Consider the following 19,409-nt stretch of genomic DNA (forward strand, 5'->3'; position numbering starts at 1 on the left):
AGAGACGAAACCATTAAACCCGGGATGTGATGTAGACACCGTGTGCGCGCCCACTCAGCGGCCTGTCCTGTGAATGCTTGCGATGTGCGCGGGACGTTGGTACGCGCGAGACCTGGGCCACGTAGCGATGGCTTTACAGCGGTCTAGAGAATCGCAGGTACGAGTGTATTTATGTAGAATACAGTATAAGTGCCTTGTAAACTAATCATAGAAGTAGCATTGTCAATGCACTTTATGCCGAACGGAAAGGCTCGTGCGTTACACTGAATCTGTGCAACTCTGATTGCATGCATGCAAGAAGGAGGGCGCTCGCGACGAAGGTAAAGCAGAAAATGGACACAAACCTGTTTACAAGTTATTTCGGATATTTACACGTGACAATCAGAAATGATGCAAGCGAAAGCCGTGGGTATGTAAATTGCAGTAGTTTGATTAGCTTTGTTGTAAATTATGCATGAGCCATGTCAGGGTTGACTTTCTGACATTGTCCAGTTCAATGGGTTTGTCAGCAAAGCACGGTCTGTTTTTCTTCTCAGGAACGCGTTTTCTTTACATTGCACGACACGATGTTCCCCTTATAAATACATATTGTTTGTATTTTGTGGTGGCTTGATATCTACGTCCCCTATATCTATCATTAATTCAGAAACGCGTCTCAGTTAAGATACGGCTGGAAAGTTTGCTACATTTCCTAACGTTATTATCTGCTACATGCTAGGCAAGCTAGCTATAATCTCTGAGGTTTGGGGTTAAAAAGTTAGTTGTTTAGCTGTTCATGAATTATATAATTCAGTTTACACTGATCGTAAGCTTGTTTGGTGTAGGATTACATTATATTTCACGCCATGTAACCTTATATAATTTCAATTTAATTGTTGCATTTCAAGCTAACCATGTTAGCTTTTCTTGTGCGTCCCACTTACTGTGTATTGGGAAAGCTAACTAGTTGGTCAGGCCTGCCCAATGTGGGCATGACTCCTTCTATAATTTTGGAACTTTTTATTTCAGCCATTTCGTTTTTTAACATACTATGAATCAAGCCATACGCAATGAGGCACACGCCTTTTTTGTTTCTATTTATTTAATTGACAGCTTGAAGTAATTACTCAAATTAGAATTACTAGTCGTAATAGCATTAGATTTGCAGTCACTTATTTGAATGTATCTTTGTTTCTTTGTAAATTGGCAGTGTTATATTAGGTAAAACGAGAGCGCAAGCTTATTGTTTTTGATTGATTAATGAGAAGATCCCTCAATCTATAATGAATCAGTGTATATTTTACGAGACCTTTTTGTTTATATTGTTTTTATCAAATAAATGTCACTTTATATTGAAGGCTGGGGCATCCTACTCATCAAACACTAAAGTCACAGGTTCAAGCCTTTGACCTCACAGGAGACTTGCTAGACAAGCTCCCACAGAGAAAGGGTATGGGGCTCCACACACTTGTTTAAGTTCTTATGAGTTCAGCAGGAGTGAGGAATGTGAACCCTCTCATTTCGATCAAGGCTGTGAGTTTGAAAGCTCATTAAAAGTTGAGACAAAGATTCAGCGTAGGCCTCGACATGTAAAGGAGTAATGCTTTGCCATTGAGGGTGAAGGCGCTTAATTTGTTCACTACTTAAAAAAAAAACATCCTAGCAGCTTTTAAAGAAACTAGTATTTTTGTACAAATATACTTAAATGCTACTACTGTTTTTCCACGATTTTGTGTAAACAACTTTCAACCTATGCATAGAACCTTTGCATAGGAACTCTTACTTTGCTTTAGTTTGATATTCAGCAAGCAAAACTGATCGCAAGAGGTGATGCAAATAACCACTGATACTGCTCCCACTTCCCACATCAAAGGGCTTCGCTTCGCCATTTCACTATAAGTGAAACTCTGAAATGAGTCACACCATGGCAATCACATGTATTGGTCTTAGTGATTGCACACCCAAATGTGTAATTTTAAAGTTGATTATAGGCAAGATCCAGTCATGCCTGTAAAGAGTGGTGGCTTTCAATAATAATGGGATTAAATAATAATGTATGTGCCAGGATTAGTTACTGTCCTGACATTAAAGTAATATTGTATTGATCAGTGTTAACATACGTCAAAAGATTTGGCTTGGCAGCATCTTGGAATCAGGTGGTGAGAGCTGTAGGATTTGCAATGCATTGTTATTTTGTTTGTTGTTCGGCATTTCAACAAACACAATGATCTATTGAGTTCAAACGCGATGTTGCAGAGTTTTTTTGGTCGTGTGAAATTGGCCCTCCCTCTGTGGTCTTCTAAACACCTCTGAGAGCTGCTGGCCTATTCTGAGAAAGGATAAGAGTCAACATGTACAGGAAGACAGGTGTGGGGTTGCTGCTGCAACTGTAAGAGTTGTAACAAAGTGGTGTAAAAGGCGTAGTATACAGATATCCTCTAAAAGTCGTTTTTTTTATTAAAGCATTATTAATAGGACACTGATGAATTATAATTACTTCAGTTACGTGGAGTTACGGTTTAAGTCCAAATATAGATTATTATTTAATTTTTAAGACAAGGTAATTGTCAATAACCAAACTTGACTTGTTTCTATGTAGCCTTACTTGCTCGAGGAACAGCATTAATTTCCATGAGGTTCCAAATTTCACACTTGGCTGTTGTTGTTTAGTTTCACCTAGTAATGCACATGCAGAAGGTGTAAAAAATATATTTTGCAAATTAATGTGGGTTCATAAAATTAAAGTGTATAACCGTAATAAATCCGGTTATACACTTATATTGCCGCAATAAAATCACAAAATAATCATTTCAAGTTGGGTCGTACAAAATAACCATTCAAGAGGGGCTTATGTGCATTTTGTTTGAGAAAGGAAACGCTTTTTGGGTGCTTTAAGTCTTGTACCACACCCTGAGTGGGTGTCACCGCCGACCACTGATTGAAATCCTTCAGGTTTAGATGACTGCATGAAACTTTCATGGTGTTGCTATATAGTAAATAATGTTATGACCTTAGCTGCTCCAGTCCCAAGATTGTCTATGCAATAAATATGCATTACATTTTATGATAGTTAGTTTCCATTTCAAAGTCAAATTTAAGTTGTTGGTTTATTAACACTTTAATTTTCAGTGTGGCACTATGGATGCAATATTGCAAGTGAAGTTTCAGTTTGGAGATGCTTATGGAACAGAAAAACACAGTACTAACCTGGTTCTCTCATTTTGTCTTTTTATTTCATAGAATGCAAATCCCGAATGGTTCATGAATGACAACAAGTGGTTCGGAAGTTTATTAAGCCTATACATACAGCTGGATATACATACAGACAGGATTTATTAAGGAATAATAAACTCTTTAAGAGCAACTTGCCTAGAAAAGCCTTCCTTCAAATATTGTGATGCTTTGGAGATGATTGACTTGGACTTTGCCCTCCGATTGTTGGGCCAATCGAAGAAAACCTGGAACAGATTCTATGTCGTTCCAACAGTGTTTCTTGCCTCCAACGACCTGGACGCCCTGTTTGAGTCGGGTTGAACAGCCCTCAACTTCCGTTCCATCTCTTCGCTAGCGGGAGGGGTGGGGGACTGCTGTGCTTCCCCCTGCCCCTCCTTGTAGAGCGAGCCAGAGTACCAAACTCTTTACACCCGGTTGCTCCCACCTACTCTGCCCTCTCTCTCTCTCTCTCTCTCTGTATGACCTCCTGCCAGAGTCTCAAGGAAGAGTTGTCTGTCCCCACCCTCGGAGGCATGTCCCAGGAGGAGGGGCGCAGGGCTCAGGTGTCCCAGTCCTACTTCCACTCCCCCGCCTCAGATCTGGACCTGACTAGCAAGCTGTACAAACACGAGGCAGGCGGCAAGCCGTACTCCGTCCTCGTAGACAACAAGATGGCAACGGTGAAGACGACCACCGGGGAACAAGCCCTCGGACAGCTGCCCGTCCACCACATCGCGTCCCCCCAGCACCACCACCTGCAACAGCAGCAGCTTTATAGAGAGGGAGGAGAGCAGCAGGGGGCAGCCGGCCACAGCCCTGAGGCTGGAGGTGGGGGCACGCCAGAGGACTCGGAGGAGGGGGAGGAGGGCGAGGAGGAGAACGGCGAGGCGGGGAGCTTCAAGCGTGAGCAGATCATCGTGGAGGTCAACCTGAACAATCAGACGCTGCACGTCTCCAAGAAGGACAGTTCGGAGAGAGGAGGGAGTGATGAAGATGAGGAAGAGGAGGAGGAGGAAGAAGAAGAAGAGGAGGAGGAGGAAGAAGAAGAAGAAGAAGAAGAGGAGGAGGAGGCAGAAGAAGAACAGAGTCCAAGTGAAGAGGATTATGATGATGATAATGATGACGTAGAAGAAGAGCTTGAGATCCCAACGAGAGGGAAGAGGGTCCGATTAGGGGCCGGGGGCCTCGACGCCTCCAGCCAGCCCCGGAGGAAGAGCCTCCGCACTGCCTTGACAGCCACCGGCATGACGACCAGGGGGAGGCAGAAGCTTTTGGACTCCCCGAAGAAGAAGAAGAAGCACAGGCCGGGCCGCTCCGCCCACGCGGGCGCCGACTCGACCTCGGCTGTGATGGTGAAGGGGGACGGCGAGGAGAAAGAGATGCTGGCGTGCGAGAAGTGCCCCCGCGTGTTCAATACCCGCTGGTACCTGGAGAAGCATATGAACGTCACTCATAGGCGCATGCAGATCTGCGACAAGTGTGGCAAGAAGTTCATCCTGGAGAGTGAGCTGGCCTTGCACCAGCAGACGGACTGTGAGAAGAACATCCAGGTGAGCATAGCTCAAATATCAATTTACATTTCAATTGACACTTTATTTGTAATGTAATGTTGAGATGTTTTATTGACTAAATGGATGTAACCAACCACCTTTCTAGGTGTGTGTGTGTGTGTGCGTGTGCGCGCGCGCGTGTGCGAATGAATAGGTGTAAACATAACATTGTATCTGAGTCCAAATTTCAACCCTCTATTATTGAATGGGTACAGTTTTATTAGGAGGAAAAAGGCCAACATTATTACCTAAATCCAAAATGCGTATTATTTTTGTAACCTTATCAAGGCATCCTTTCAACTTCACTCTTTCCACACACAAATGGATGCAAGCCCATATAATCGTAATTATTTTTAATCACATATCTTATTGTGATTCAAAGTGAATCAGAAAACCTTACCAGCAGGGGGCACTAGAGTATAAGAAAATAACTGTTTGCATGAGGCGTGTAACTGGCTTGGGCTGAATGAACCATTTTTAGACTGTAAAGTTCGCTCAAGGTTTATTAAACGTTTTCTTCCCCAGTGTGTATCCTGCAATAAGTCATTCAAGAAGCTGTGGTCTCTGCATGAGCACATCAAAATCGTGCACGGCTACGCAGAGAAAAAGTTCTCCTGTGAGATCTGCGAGAAGAAGTTCTACACCATGGCACATGTACGAAAGCACATGGTTGGTGAGTAAACACTGATAGAGAGAGAGAGAATACATACTATCATGAACTCTACATGCTGTAGAAAAGAACTATAGAGCATTGCGACATACTCCTTCATTTATCAAATATATAATCATAAGTGGTTAATCAGCTTCACACTATCTCCACCTCTTACGGAGAGACTTATCACTCTTTTACTCCTTCCTCCCGTCACCATCTTTCTTGTTTGTTTTTCAGCACATACTAAGGACATGCCTTTCACATGTGAAACATGTGGGAAGTCGTTCAAGCGTAGCATGTCATTAAAGGTCCACTCCCTCCAGCACTCCGGAGAAAAGCCGTTTCGTTGTGAGGTGAGTTTTACAGATGTATGGCTGCAAGCATTATTTCTGTGGTTTCAATGATTCTCGCTGACCACAGATGATGTTTGAGGTGTTTCAAACACCACTTAAGCCTGATGTTTTTGCAAGGGAGAAAAAACGGACTTGGAGCTCGAATTTTTTTGGACAAACGAGTCCTGTTACTTAAATGAGCAAAAAATGTGGTTGAGCTGATTGAAACCTTTTATCACATCTCGGTTGGCCACGGCCCCTGTGTTTGCAATGTTTTTTCTTCTTATAATTGAAGATGATACGTTATGCAATATAGTTCCATTATAAAGGTTCCTCACTGTAAGACCCGTAGCCTATTCGTCCTCTTCCCTTTGACCCGTTAAACACCACTAAAGCAAAAGTCTTCAGAGTTATGCAGCATTCTGTACTTTTTAGTGGTGCAACGGATCAACCCTCACGGTTCGGGACGCAAGTGATCCGCGGATCGGCTGATTAAAAAATAAAAGAAGAAAATAAGTTGTGCGTTCGTGTGATCAACGCATATTTAAAGGACAATTACGGTATTTAGCACATTAGCCCCCTTTCTGGTTTGTCTAGGATGAAATATAGAGATTGACACACCGAAATGTTGACTATTGGTCCTGTCTCAGGTATTTGGCTCATTTCGATTCGCCCCTGCCTGCTTCAGAATGGCTGGCTTTGGCCATCCTCAAACCTGTCCTTAAAACAACCCTAACGTTAGTTTTCAAAAATGTGCAACTTACCGATTGGTAAGTGGTGTTCGTTGATGTCCCTAATAAGTATCGTAGCGGAATACAGTTTCTGTCTTGTGTTATTTGGAGTTTCGTAAATCCCATTGAAACGGGAACCGGAAATGGGCTGATAATGTTTGGTTGTAGTTTCTTCGCCCGGTTCTCTGTGCTTCCTTTGGTCACAGTTTGTTTTGTTTTTTATTTAATATCCATGTTAAAAAAAAGAAGAAATGATGCCTCAGATTGCACTTTATTTTGTCAAAATTATTTTTTATAAGTTTTTATTTTATGTGGACACAAGCATTTTTAAATATTTACTACGCTTAAAGGAAGCAGGATTATTATCTTTTTTGTTGTTGATCCGAAAATGATCCGACCCGTGACTCAAAAACCGTGACACGATCCGAACCGTGAGTTTTGTGATCCGTTGCACCCCTAGTACTTTGGTTGTGGTAAGCAACCTCAGCTTCGCCTTAACCACATCAACAACCCGAACAATAATGGGACAACCGGGATGGTTTAATACATCATTTTATTTATGACAGCAGCATTAATGCAAGCTTTTCTTGAAACCTAATCCTTTCTTCATGCCACAAAACTGCAAACCTCTTGTTCCATTTGTGGTCCTCTGTAGCCCACAGTACAAAGCCTTGTTAATTGACAATTAATTAAGTGGACAGCTCAGCCTCACAAAATGATGGCAAGTGCACCATGGGGCACTATTCTGCATTAGAGTTAAAAGACGCGCATCTGATGCTCTGTTGCTTGACGGTAATTCGCTTAATGGTTTGAATTGGATACATTTCTGACTTGCTCATAGAATCCTCTGTACCTTTTTTTTGGTGTTAAAATATTGTGTTTTTTGATTAGATTTTTGCTTAAATAGTTCTTACTTAGTATAGGACATAATCGACGACAAGCAGGCATGTTTGCCACTTCTATGAATCAGCACTTGTGATGGCACTCAAAAAGAAAGATTCTGCCTAGAAGTGTCTCAGTTGTTTTTGAGTCTCTTATATGTACACTGTGGTGGGAGGTTCACAGCTTTTCCCTAAATAGGCTGCTCCTCTCTACTGGCGTCTTTGGCGGGGAACACACCACCATGTATTCACATCAGTGGTTATTTTTTTTAGCAAGTGCAAATATCTGTACCTCACACTCTTTTTCCTGTATGTTTTTAAATGAACAAGCCCTAATATCGGCGGTCTGCCAGTCAACTCTTGAGCTTTTTCAAACAGTGTCAATGGAACGGGCATCGCTCATGTTTTCATTGCCTTCTTTAACTGAATGCTCTCTTGTCCTTTTGCTCTCATTTCAAAGGCAGAATGTGCCCACTGGGGGGAGTGTTGCGTTTACCCAAGGCCTTCTTTTGGTCGACCACATGAACATAGATTACATGGTTGTTGAGTTTGGCTGTGCTGTATGTTTTTAATAGGTTATTTTCAAAAACGTGTGATTGTATAAATTATACCTTATTAAATGTTTTGGTTTTAGTTTGTATTAAACAGTTTAGTTTCTGTAAAGGCAGGATTTCTTCTCTAGTTCCAGCAAAATATCTGTTATAGACATTCTTTCTCTCTCTCTGCCACAGCAACGTCATATTAAAACCAAGAATTAAAGGAAACAATTACCTGTATGGGGAGGAACTACTAACCTTCACACAGAACATGGTATCAAACTGATAGTGTTGAGTGTTTACGCAGAAGCGCTCTGTTTAGAGGATATATAAAGAGGTGATTACGTGAATGAATCAACACCCTCTCGTTTTCATTTTGGCAAACGCATACGCTAATACCGATTTATATCAGTAGATAAAATCGGCCACACATCAACCTGTTTGCATTGAAGGTGATTTGTGTATTTTTCTAGCCAATCAAAGCACTAGTCAATAGACGATTCATCATTAAGAAAGGTTTCTAATAATTTTTTTACGTGACACCTTACTTCAACAGTATTCTAAGGTATCAAAGAAGTCGTGTGCGATTTGTGTGTGTATTGTTCTGTCTCTATGAGCAGGCAAATGGTCAGCACGTGTGTATGTACATGCATGCCGTGTGAACGCCTCTGTTTGCATATTGCTGCAGAACTGTGACGAGCGGTTCCAGTACAAGTACCAGCTGCGGTCCCACATGAGCATCCACATCGGACACAAGCAGTTCATGTGCCAGTGGTGCGGCAAGGACTTCAACATGAAGCAGTACTTTGATGAGCACATGAAGACTCACACAGGTAAGCAAGACCAACATGTATTAGTATATTAAAGGACTAGACCGTAAACTTCATGGCAGTGGTTTTCAGCCCGGAAGTTTTATGACAAGGCTATCCTCGCTTTAAGGCACACCAGTACTATGAAATGTGTTGGAAACAAACAATAACAAACTATAAGAACAAATGAAAGTAAAACATAACACAGCAATTGCACATTGACTGAGTCAAACCCCCATCCCCACAAAATGAACATTGTATACTTGCTTGGCCTCTCTTTCTGGAGGCAAAACAAGGCTTTATGTTTCTCTTTCTGGAGGCCAAACAAGGCTTCCTGTTTCATCCCGTTATATATATTATATATACACCATATCTGATTATTTATTTTCAAGGTGGGGAATGATTATGAAATATGCACATAAACAAATGACTAGGTCTGAACCCAAATATTTGAATATTTATTTGTGGGGCTCAGACCTAGTCAAATATCACTTTAGTGGCACCCCATCCGGAGGATGGAATATTACGCTAGTCATTTGTTTATGTGCATATTTCATAAACATTCCCCTCCTTGAAAATAATCAGATATGGTATATATAACGGGATGAAACAGGAAGGTGCTGAAAAGGCTATTGCTTGTATGCTTTACTTCAGATAAGGACAACTGCATGTAAAGGTTTAAACATGGGTATAATAAATCAAACGTACTACCTACTAATTATAAAAGGCTAGTAATCAGGTAATTGACTCTGCCCAAAAAGTTTGAGTGCTGCAGGGCAATGTGATGGAATTTGGCTTTTTGGTTCCGAAGAGATCACTGCTCAAAACCTTTGCACGCGTCCATTTCCACTCTTTAAATTAAGCACAGTTTAAGACCCAAACCTTCCGCCGTGTTGGTTTCCTCTTTCCTCTACGCTCCATTCTATTACTAAACACGTTGCATGTCCTTCTGGTTTGTGTCCAGTTTTTCATTAAAGCTCTGCTGTTGAGGACTTGGACCAAGCAGAGTGGATCCAAAAGCTGCTGACTTCCTGCAGACAGTACTCACTCGTTATATTGTACTTTTTTTCCCGCTTTTTTAAATAGTGTTTTAACCAGTAACTTGACCATTTAAGGAGTACGACAACGTCAACTGAACAACGCGACAATCCTATTATTTTTTAAACTGTAGATGGTGTAACATGTTGCACAGTGCCACTATAATATTATTTTGGGAGAACCCTGGATTGAATTGCACACTTTGTCTGACCATGTCTCAGGTAAACTCTAAACAGTTCAGTGGTAAAAGCCGCATTTTCTCCCCTTCAATCGATTTACTCTTGGTTTCGCTGAAATTCATATCATAGGGCATATTTATACCAGTGTTCTCTCTACAGTTTATACTGTCTAGCAATACCTTTGCCACAAAAAGGTTCAGAACCACTGCCTGACAGTATGACAGTATAGTATAACAGCATCAGTCATCATCAGTAGATCTTGAACTTGGGTCTTTTGAAACCTTTCCATTTGACCAAAGAACTCAACACATAGCTTTTAGGATATTGTAACAGTTCAAACATGGCATCAAATCTGAAATATGGTGCTTTGGGTATAGATTGTAAAAGTTAACGAGATCCTAAAACATGCACTTACATTATAAAATGTACATATGCTGCTGTATAAACTTTGTTGACAAGCACAATTTGTGTATTCTAAAAGAGCATATAAATGGGAGGTCCACAAAGTGCCCATTGCAATAGTAGGGACATTGAGAATCTGCCACGCCTCTTGTAATGAGAGGGGGAGAGAGAGAAATCACAGGGGAACCTCACATGGATTGAGGCTTATAATGAGTACCTAGACACATGCTCCTATTGCTATTTCCAAGACTACTAAACCCAGGGCGCAGTGCGAGGCAAATGGCAAACATGTCTCCAAGTTCAAGTTCAGCAGTGGGTGGACACGCTGCTTTCCAACGCCCCAGACAGTTCTATTTGTGTGATATTCAGAAGGTACAATTACCCGTTCCCCTCCCAATTTAGAAGCCGGGACACACCCAGCTATGCCCTGTAATACACGCCATGATCCTTGCCAGGCAGTATGCCTTTTGCTGCTTACTGAAACTAAACCTTTAAACTGTATAGTCTTGTTAGCGCATAAAACATCTCCATTGGGCTGATGTTGACCATCACCTTGCGATGTCCACTGTCACTTTTTGAAGAGGTTCACGCTAGGGTTGCCGTGGTGTAGACATTTTCAGACAGACTTATACACTCGTGTCAACACTGGTATAAACGGTATAAACTTTGAAACTAGGTCAACCGCCATCTTCTCCGTCAACTCTCCTCTAACACTCGGTGTCAGCGTCTGGCAGAGCGCCAATTCTCGGTGACAGCGTCTTATAACATTCTATATAATAGTATAATATAATTTTATGTATAATATCACGGCCAAAAGCTCTGTGCGCCTCCGGATGGCCGTAGCGCGGGGGAGCTCTCGTAGGGATCGGGCTTTGCGGGGTTTGTTTACCGGCGTTGCTATGGTTACCTGTCTGGATGTTCCAACGGTTTATTAGGTAGCCTATCTATTATTATTAAAAAAAAAGAAAAATCTTGACTATAATTATATTATCAATTTGTACTGAATTTTTTTTTCATTACTGGAAAAATAAATTAAAAAATAACTGTTACCGGTGTGCAACACCGAGTAATCGGTGTTGGCCTCAACACCATTAACACCGATAATACTATACCGCGGCAACCCTATTTTCCGCATGTGAAGCAGACAGACCAAGCTATTCACTGTGATGCAACACGGCCATGAACCCTGCCAAGCAGCAGACCGTTCGCCAACAACTGAAACTGAAACTTTTTAAAACCTTGTAAATGTGCACAAAACCTCTCCATGGGTCTGCCATATTCCCTGTCACCATGCGATGTTCGCTGTTGGAGTACTTTCACACATTCGACGCAGCCCAGGAACGGATACTTGGAGAGTTGTTCGGCAGCCTTGAAATCAATGTCTGCGTGGGCTGCAGCGGACATTCTGAATAGCTCCATAGAGAGAGGCTAATGAGAGTGGCATTCCACTAGACTGCTGTTGTTCTCCTGCTCGTCTCCACTCTACGTAGAGAGAATCGCAACAGTTTCGTACCGTTTGGGTGGATGGACTGTGGAGGGTCTCAATTCAGAGTCTTGGCTGGCTTAGCATTTTTAGCCAGAGCCTTGAAAAAGAAACCCAAATAAGTTGACTTTCCATTTCTACACTTTTTGAAGTGGGCGGGGAGCGATGTAACTCCGGGTTGTGTCACGATTGGCAGGTGTTGCGTAGCGTGGACCCCGTGGAAAATATGTACATATACTGTACCGTTTCCTAAGGATGCTTGAAGCTTTAACTCAGTTACTCTCGTGTGGCCAGCTTTTGGTTCTTCAAATTGCAATATATATTGTGTTGTGCTAGTGCATTGCTCATCTTATTTAAAAGCTACATTCTTGTAACTGCCTTGGGGTCCATTCTATATGGAACTATTTCTTAATAATTGTACAATTATGCACCAGTAGAATGGGTTCCTTATACAATCCACAGCATTTAGTTTACTGAGTTTACTGTAAATCCAGCAATCGAATCAGGACCTTGTAATCAGAATGGAATAGATGAGGGAAATCAGTGGTGCTATACAGCACTCCTGTTTCTTGATATGCATTTGTTTCATTTTAGTTTATCCCTGTGTCTTTTCGATTTGTCCTCTGTCCCGGCAGGAGAGAAGCCTTTCATCTGCGAGATCTGCGGCAAGAGCTTCACCAGCCGGCCCAACATGAAGCGCCACCGCCGCACCCACACGGGCGAGAAGCCCTACCCCTGCGACGTGTGCGGCCAGCGCTTCCGCTTCTCCAACATGCTCAAGGCCCACAAGGAGAAGTGTTTCCGGGTCACCAGCTCCGTGGTCCTGCAGAGCGGCAGCCAGTCCCTGCCTCTCCGGATCTTCTCCAACCCCCACCCCGCCTCCGGCCCTAACCCGGGCCCCCTGGGGCCCCAGCCCTCGACCCCCGCCGCCGCCAACCCCTCCCCCTCGGCCCCAATGGTCTCCCTGAGCCCCTCGGATGGAGCTCTGGCCCCCCGGGCCCCCGGGAGTCACACCTTTTCCAACCTGCAGCTCCACGTCACGCCCGCCAACCATCATCCGCACCAAGTCGCCGGCCATCAGCAGCACCCAGGCACGCCTCAGCACACACTGCCACCGCCCCCGCCCGCCTCTGTACAGCAGCAGCACCACCAGCACCACCACCATGTGGCAGTGCCCCCCGCCTCCCACCTCCCGCCTCCCCCAGCACTCTTTAAGAGTGAGCCCCTCAACCACTGTGGCCTGGAGGACAGCGGGTACCTACACCACATGCCCCCCTCAGACAAAGGCCCGGGTGCGCCCCACCACTGAGGCACCCAGACCTCCCAGCTGTTGTACTGGGCAAGGGGTCAAAACTGATAAGGACAGGACGTGTGTGTGTGTGTGTGTGTGTGTTTGTGTGTGTGAGAGCCTTGGACTGATTAACTCTCAGTACACACGTTAGACAAGCGGTGTTTACTGAGAAACTAGGATCCACTGACTGATTTACAATCTTGTTGTGTTTTCCTTCTACCCCTTCAGATCATATTGGCGGTGCGCAGTAGTTCATGTTGGTGAAGAATCTTTTCTATGTCTGTCGCTCTTTCATCATGTTTAACATGTGTTTCTGTGAAATTTCAGAAAAAGTATTAACCTGGTTTAGTGGACCCACCTCTGATCCACACAAACAACCATACATCTCTAGATGTCAATTTGGTTGATGATTGCACACTGGCCTGGGCTTTTCTATTATTATTTTTATTTTTTTTTTAATTTTATTTTAAGTGCAAGCTAGCGCCCTTGGGCCAGGTTATGTATGATGAATGTTTGACTTACTTCAGCCCTCTCTGGTGCTTCATAAAGTCAACCGCAGTTGACCTTGTAGGTCACAGTGGGATGTTTGGAGAGGTTTTCTAAGAAGCTTGGATGTATACAAGATCTGATAATGGCTGATTGGTTTATGATGGTAAAATGGTGCTTTCCATTCCAGTACTACATGTTGTGGTTAGGTTTCCATTCGGACTGGCGGTTTAGTACCTGATTGTGATTGGACACTCGAGTCTGACATGTAGTGAAACGAACAAAGGTTGGGCTTCGCTTTAACAACTTCACACATAATCACGTTTAGAATCATAGAAAGAAACACTATGTATGGCCGGTGATCTTTTTTTGTAATTAGTTTGATCCATTTAACCTCTGATTTTTAGTACTGTTGATCAACTAATAATTTTGGAAAACAGTTGCCTATCAACATACTACCACTGTGAAGGGCCTGGCATTTGACCCCACCATGATTTCTCTGTGCTCTCCCTCTTTTTCTCTCCTCCTTTCTTTATTTTTCCCTTCTCTTCCTTTCCTTCCTAGCCTCTGTCCGAATAATACGGGTCCGTTTCATACAATTCACGACACATGGACTTTGCATCTCTTAATTGACCGTGCTTGAAAGTCACGGATACATTTTTCCCATTTGGAGTTTTCGGATCATCTGAATTTCCTTTCTGGTGGATTTTTTTTCTTTCCGTTTCTCCCCGATCATTCTTTCTTCTCTTTTGAAAAAAACAGACATACTTTGACGCACATAGACAAAGCGGCAGGTCTTACCACAGTGAATGTTTTCTACTTGGAGTAATAGCAGTTTTAAATAGAACGTTTCTGTGTTTAGTTTGAAAGGATGTTCCTTTGGAAAACCTTGGAGGGTAGCGGTAGCCTTTCTGTATTCTCAAAATTCACCTCCATGTATAGACAAGCACTGTTGCATCAAATGAGAAATGGTGTTTTAAATCCTCATGTTTTCTTTGACTGTGTGAATGTTCAAAGGGGAGGGGAAGGGCAGAGTATATGGACAGAGTAGTTGTGTTGCTTTATTGATGAAACTTTTCAACCTCTCGCCCCATGCCGCACTGTTATTTGATAAGTACTTAAAAAAAGGCTGTTGAGCCTTGGCCCTCTTGTTTGTCCGGTCTGTCTGTGTGCATGTGTCGTGCTATTGGTTGTGTCTGGACATAATCTGTGGCTCCCATACCAAAAGCTGCTTTTCCAGTACTTTTATATTCACCATGGCCGGCGATGTAGAGCAGTACATTTAGGTCTAGCACAGTGATTCTGTTTCGTCTTATTTAGAGATTAAACTGAACCCCGGTAGTCTGCATTACCTTTCAAGACACCCACAACTATCCCGCCACATCTAGGGGGTCATCCTCCTCCCCCAAGTTGTACTGTTTTTGCTTTATTGTTCAGTATGGATATTTTTTTATTTTAATGCTTCAGTTGTGTGTTTTCTCTGCACTTTACTTATGTGTGGGCTATAGGCACCGGGGAAGGAGAGGGCGAGGGAGACCATGCATTGCGGATACGAGAAAGATTGTGTCTGTATGGGAGCGGGTGAATGAGTGTAAGATTGTGTATAGGAGTGGTTGGATGAGAGTAACATTGTGTCCGTATAGAAGCGGGTTGATGAGAGTAGACTGTCTATAGGAGCGGCTGGTTGAGAGTGAGATTGTGTCTGTATAGGAGCAGGTTATTCGGTGGCTGGATGATGTTGAGTAAGGGAAGAGGAGGAGAGTCTGAGTGATGGTGATGTGGAAGCGACCATAGCACACAATGACTTATTTACTAATTATTTCAAATTCCTCCTTGTCCTTGTTTTGTTGTAATTTCATAATGACATTATCTGATATGGACCCCTTCTTCTAAAAGTGTAACACACATTTACCCAGTTATTTTCACACAAGCTCTTCTGAACAACATCTGAAATGCATTATTTTTACTTCAGTTCTTACGGTCTGTTCTTTCTGTGTGCTGTGTGATTCTCCTCCTCTTCTTTTTCATATAGAATGCACTTTCTACTAAATTTCTTGACTACGGTAGTTAAAAAAATAACATTGTATATTCCTCAAAGATGTTTTTAAAAAATCAATATACATTTTTCCCTTGTATTTTTAACCACTTAATGTAGCATTGCGTATTTTATTATTGTATCTGGTACAAAATGTGCAGCTTTACAATGTCCCGGTTTGTCTTTTTGTATGTTTCCGGAGGTTGAGAATATGTGGAAATGTTGGGCCTTTTTTGATAATGTTCATGTAACTGACTGCTAACTTTGAAAAGTAAAACAAGTAGCCACAATTAGCACTCATTTATGTATTTTTTGTATCGTCAAATATGCTCCAGTAGGTTTGCCGTGAACCTTAACATGAAAATAGGGCTACGGTAGAAGATATACAAAATGTTGGCTGAAGATAAGCAAACAAATTGGGAGTTTTGCATGTTTACTAAATGTCTTCCAAACATGCATAGATTGCATATGCATTTGCAAAGTTTTTTGCTCTTAACAAAGTTCTTCTGCTCTCAGCTATTCCATAGTGTTAAGCCACCTTATGTTCTGTGTTGCATTGTGAGGCCGCCGTGGTCCTTTTTGGCCTACCTCCCTGCCCTTCATTTGCTACTTTTCAACCAACAATAACTAATTTTGGCTGTAACACGTAGTCCATAGCACAGAACTGGCCTAAACCTTTAGAGCAACACTGTATACTGTCTGTCTTGGCAAAAATATGCTGCCAGACCAAACTTCATAATAATTCATTCATTTGTTGTTCCTCTGTTGACAACAAAGGACATCCATTGCTTGCACTCATGAAATACATAATGAAATTCAAAAATGTTCATAAAGCCGTCCATACACTTTAAAATATTCAAATGTCTCTCAAAAAGCAGACGTTTAATCAGTAGCCCTTCAGTATATGCAAAGTGGGAGAATGTAATTTATTCTTCTCGTCTCGATGTTACATTTTATAATTCAGCACACTCGCTGTGGATGGATCCTGGACCATTTCACACCATACCTCTGTAGTGGCTGTTATCTTTGCAGGGGTTTGGAGAGAGCCGAGGCGTCGATTTATGGATGAGTAAACGTGTGACTCACATCGTGGGCGGTCAGGTACAGGCGGGCTCTCTTCGTCGGCGGAGGAGTAAAGAGATGGTAGTTCAGTGCAACCATTCCCGTTTGGCTTCCAAAATCGTGAGCATCGCTGAAAGTCATTAAACCTACCAGGCGAGGGGCCGAGGGAGGAGTCGCAGATGTCTGACCACGCCGATAAGGAGAGGTAGGCTACTCGTGCTGTAGGGCGCAGAGTTCCACTGATTGGAAAGTCCATTAATGACCATCGTATAGCGCGCTGTCTGCGTCTGCGTTGGCGTTGATTAATGTTGCATATTGCACGACTTGTTATCGCGATTACGTGGCGCATGTTCCATATGTGATTGTCTACGTTTCAACGCGCAGTTGGATTTCCAATTGATGTAGACAAATTGCTTTCAGGAGCCAATAATCATTATCTTTTTTATGCATATGTTCATCAACAATAATGCGTTGATGAAGTTGCAGGGAAAGGTTATGAAAATGCACATTAACTTAAAGGATATGTTTGGAGCAATTTACGCAATATGACACACAGCAGTCTTTCAAAAAAATAATTTTAAAGCATTGTCAAACGTATAGGCTATGTAGGTTGAAATGAGGCACTATCCTCGCCTCAAGAATACAGCGTGTGTCACCTTGACAAACTGGTTGGGAACCCTAAGAAGAACCCAAGAATCTTAAGTCCTAGATAAATTGTCAATGATCTAGTCAACGGTCATGCACACTCGCTTGGCGTTTTATTCGCGGGGAAATTCATAAGTGACCCAGCACCCATGAGATGCTTCCAGATGAATTGCTTTTGTTTCATCTGTAGTTGGGGAGGGTTCAAATGATTCCTTCAAGTGCCGTCTACGTCACACGCGTGCCTGTGTTTTTTGACTTCACATAAAGGCACACCAGCAGAGCGCCGTTCGCAGATCAAGAAAGAGAACGGGCCCGTACGCGATTGTCGCGATATAGGGACGAGGTTTGGACAATACCGAGTATCCTCCGGTGCGTCTTTTTAAATATATCGCTTATACATCTTTCGTTTACTTTTCATTTTAGCAGGAAAACACTTTATCATCAATTGGAGTCTAATATGCAATATCTCGCGTTGTTTATTAGTCTGTGATTTTGACATTTAAAATCGAATGATCTTTTTTTCAGCTGAAGCCAGTGGACTCGGACTCTGGCCCAACGAAATCTACTTGAAAAAAACTGTTTTGACGGGTAGGCTACTATCGCTTGTCATTTTAATGTCTTCATTGGTTTCTCTTGACATTTGAGCTAGCGTATGTTCAAATAACCGATCACTTGTAATCGCATGTAATATTAACTCACTGATTAATATTGCAGTGGCTCAATTTCCATAGACGACCCCTTTTGAATGTCTTCTGCTTTCTGAAGATTTGGGATATTCCATTCCTCACAATTGCTAACCCGAGCTTGGATTTCTTTTTACTGGTGGTTCCCTTCTTCAAAATCATCATGTGGTTTCCGTTCCTCCGTTTTTTTCCTCCTCCCTGTGGTGCACTGACCGACCCATCCCCATACTCTGCCCTTGTGGGATGTTCCACATACAGAGGGACAGGAGTGTTTCTGTTCCCCTCAGCACCCCTCAGCAGCAGGTAGCACTGCGGCGGCACCATGGGCGACTCCGTCTTCAACTGCTGTTATGTTCCAAACCCTCCCCCAGGTCAAGAGGAGCCCACGCGCCTCCGACACACCGCGGATAACATGGCTGCCTCCAACCTGCCCCAGATCTCCTCCGATAAGCGCTTCCTAATCTTCTTTGACTTCGACGAGACCATCGTGGACGAGACCAGCGATGACATGGTGGTGCAGGCAGCGCCCAATCAGGTGCTCCCTGACTGGCTGAAGGACACCTATCAGCCGGGCCACTACAACCAGTACATGCAGCGCGTGCTGGCCTACCTGGCAGAGCAGGGCGTGACGGAGAGCCAGATCCGGGCGGTGATGGAGAAGCTTCCCGCCACACCGGGCATGCTCACCCTGCTCCAGTTCCTGCGCACGCGCCCCCCGCAGGACTTTGAGGTGGTGCTGCTGTCCGACGCCAACACCTTTTTCGTGGAGGCGTGGCTCCGGCGCACGGGGGCCCGGCCACTCTTCCACCGGATCTTCACCAACCCCGCGAACTTCAACAAGGACGGCCGGCTGGTCATGCGGCCCTTCCACTCCCACGACTGCCAGCGCTGCCCCGAGAACATGTGCAAGCAGGCCGTGCTCCGGGAGTACGTGACCCGCCGTGCCAAGGAGCGCGGGCGTCCCTACGAGAGAGTGTTCTACGTGGGGGACGGCGCCAACGACTTCTGCCCGGCAACGGTCCTCGGGCCCAGGGACGTGGCGTTCCCACGGCGGGATTTCCCCATGCACCGGTTGATCACGGAGATGCACGAGGCCATGCCCGGGGAGTTCAGGGCGGTCACGGTGCCCTGGGCCGGGGCGGAGGAGGTGGTGCAGCGGCTGAGGAAGATCATGGCGGAATAGAGGAGGAAGGGGAGGGGGAAGGCATTGCACAAACACATAATAGGATGTGTATTTTTTTAAGGGGTTAATGTACAACGCAGACCACACGCACACTCAGAAAACACACACAGAACACAAACGCATACGGCACACCCACACAGTAGACACACTCACAGAACACACACACACACACACACACACACACTGAATACATGCATACACAGAATACATACGACCACACAGAACACGCAAACAGACAG

The 19,409-nt window shown here is 43.7% G+C and overlaps 2 protein-coding genes across 3 annotated transcripts; both read left to right on the forward strand.

Moving 5' to 3' along the window:
- The first annotated feature begins 73 nt into the window (after nucleotides 1–73).
- Nucleotides 74–15,897, forward strand: znf652 (zinc finger protein 652). Of its 2 annotated transcripts, none has more exons than XM_030340307.1 (6): nucleotides 74–320; nucleotides 3,220–4,742; nucleotides 5,268–5,415; nucleotides 5,632–5,747; nucleotides 8,563–8,707; nucleotides 12,421–15,897. In XM_030340307.1, exons 2-6 carry the CDS (start codon nucleotides 3,672–3,674, stop codon nucleotides 13,092–13,094), a joined length of 2,154 nt encoding a protein of 717 aa, XP_030196167.1. In that variant the 5' UTR covers nucleotides 74–320; nucleotides 3,220–3,671; the 3' UTR covers nucleotides 13,095–15,897. The 2 variants fall into 2 exon arrangements, with proteins under 2 accessions (XP_030196167.1, XP_030196159.1); XM_030340299.1 differs by having other exon boundaries at nucleotides 83–409.
- Nucleotides 15,898–18,309: 2,412 nt separating this feature from the next.
- phospho1 (phosphoethanolamine/phosphocholine phosphatase 1) lies at nucleotides 18,310–19,170 on the forward strand. Its single transcript, XM_030343445.1, has one exon. The coding sequence runs from the start codon at nucleotides 18,310–18,312 to the stop codon at nucleotides 19,168–19,170; it is 861 nt and encodes a 286-aa protein (XP_030199305.1).
- Nucleotides 19,171–19,409: the final 239 nt, after the last annotated feature.

This window comes from Gadus morhua, chromosome 2 (assembly GCF_902167405.1).
Source record: "Gadus morhua chromosome 2, gadMor3.0, whole genome shotgun sequence".
In the NCBI taxonomy this organism is placed as follows: domain Eukaryota; kingdom Metazoa; phylum Chordata; class Actinopteri; order Gadiformes; family Gadidae; genus Gadus; species Gadus morhua.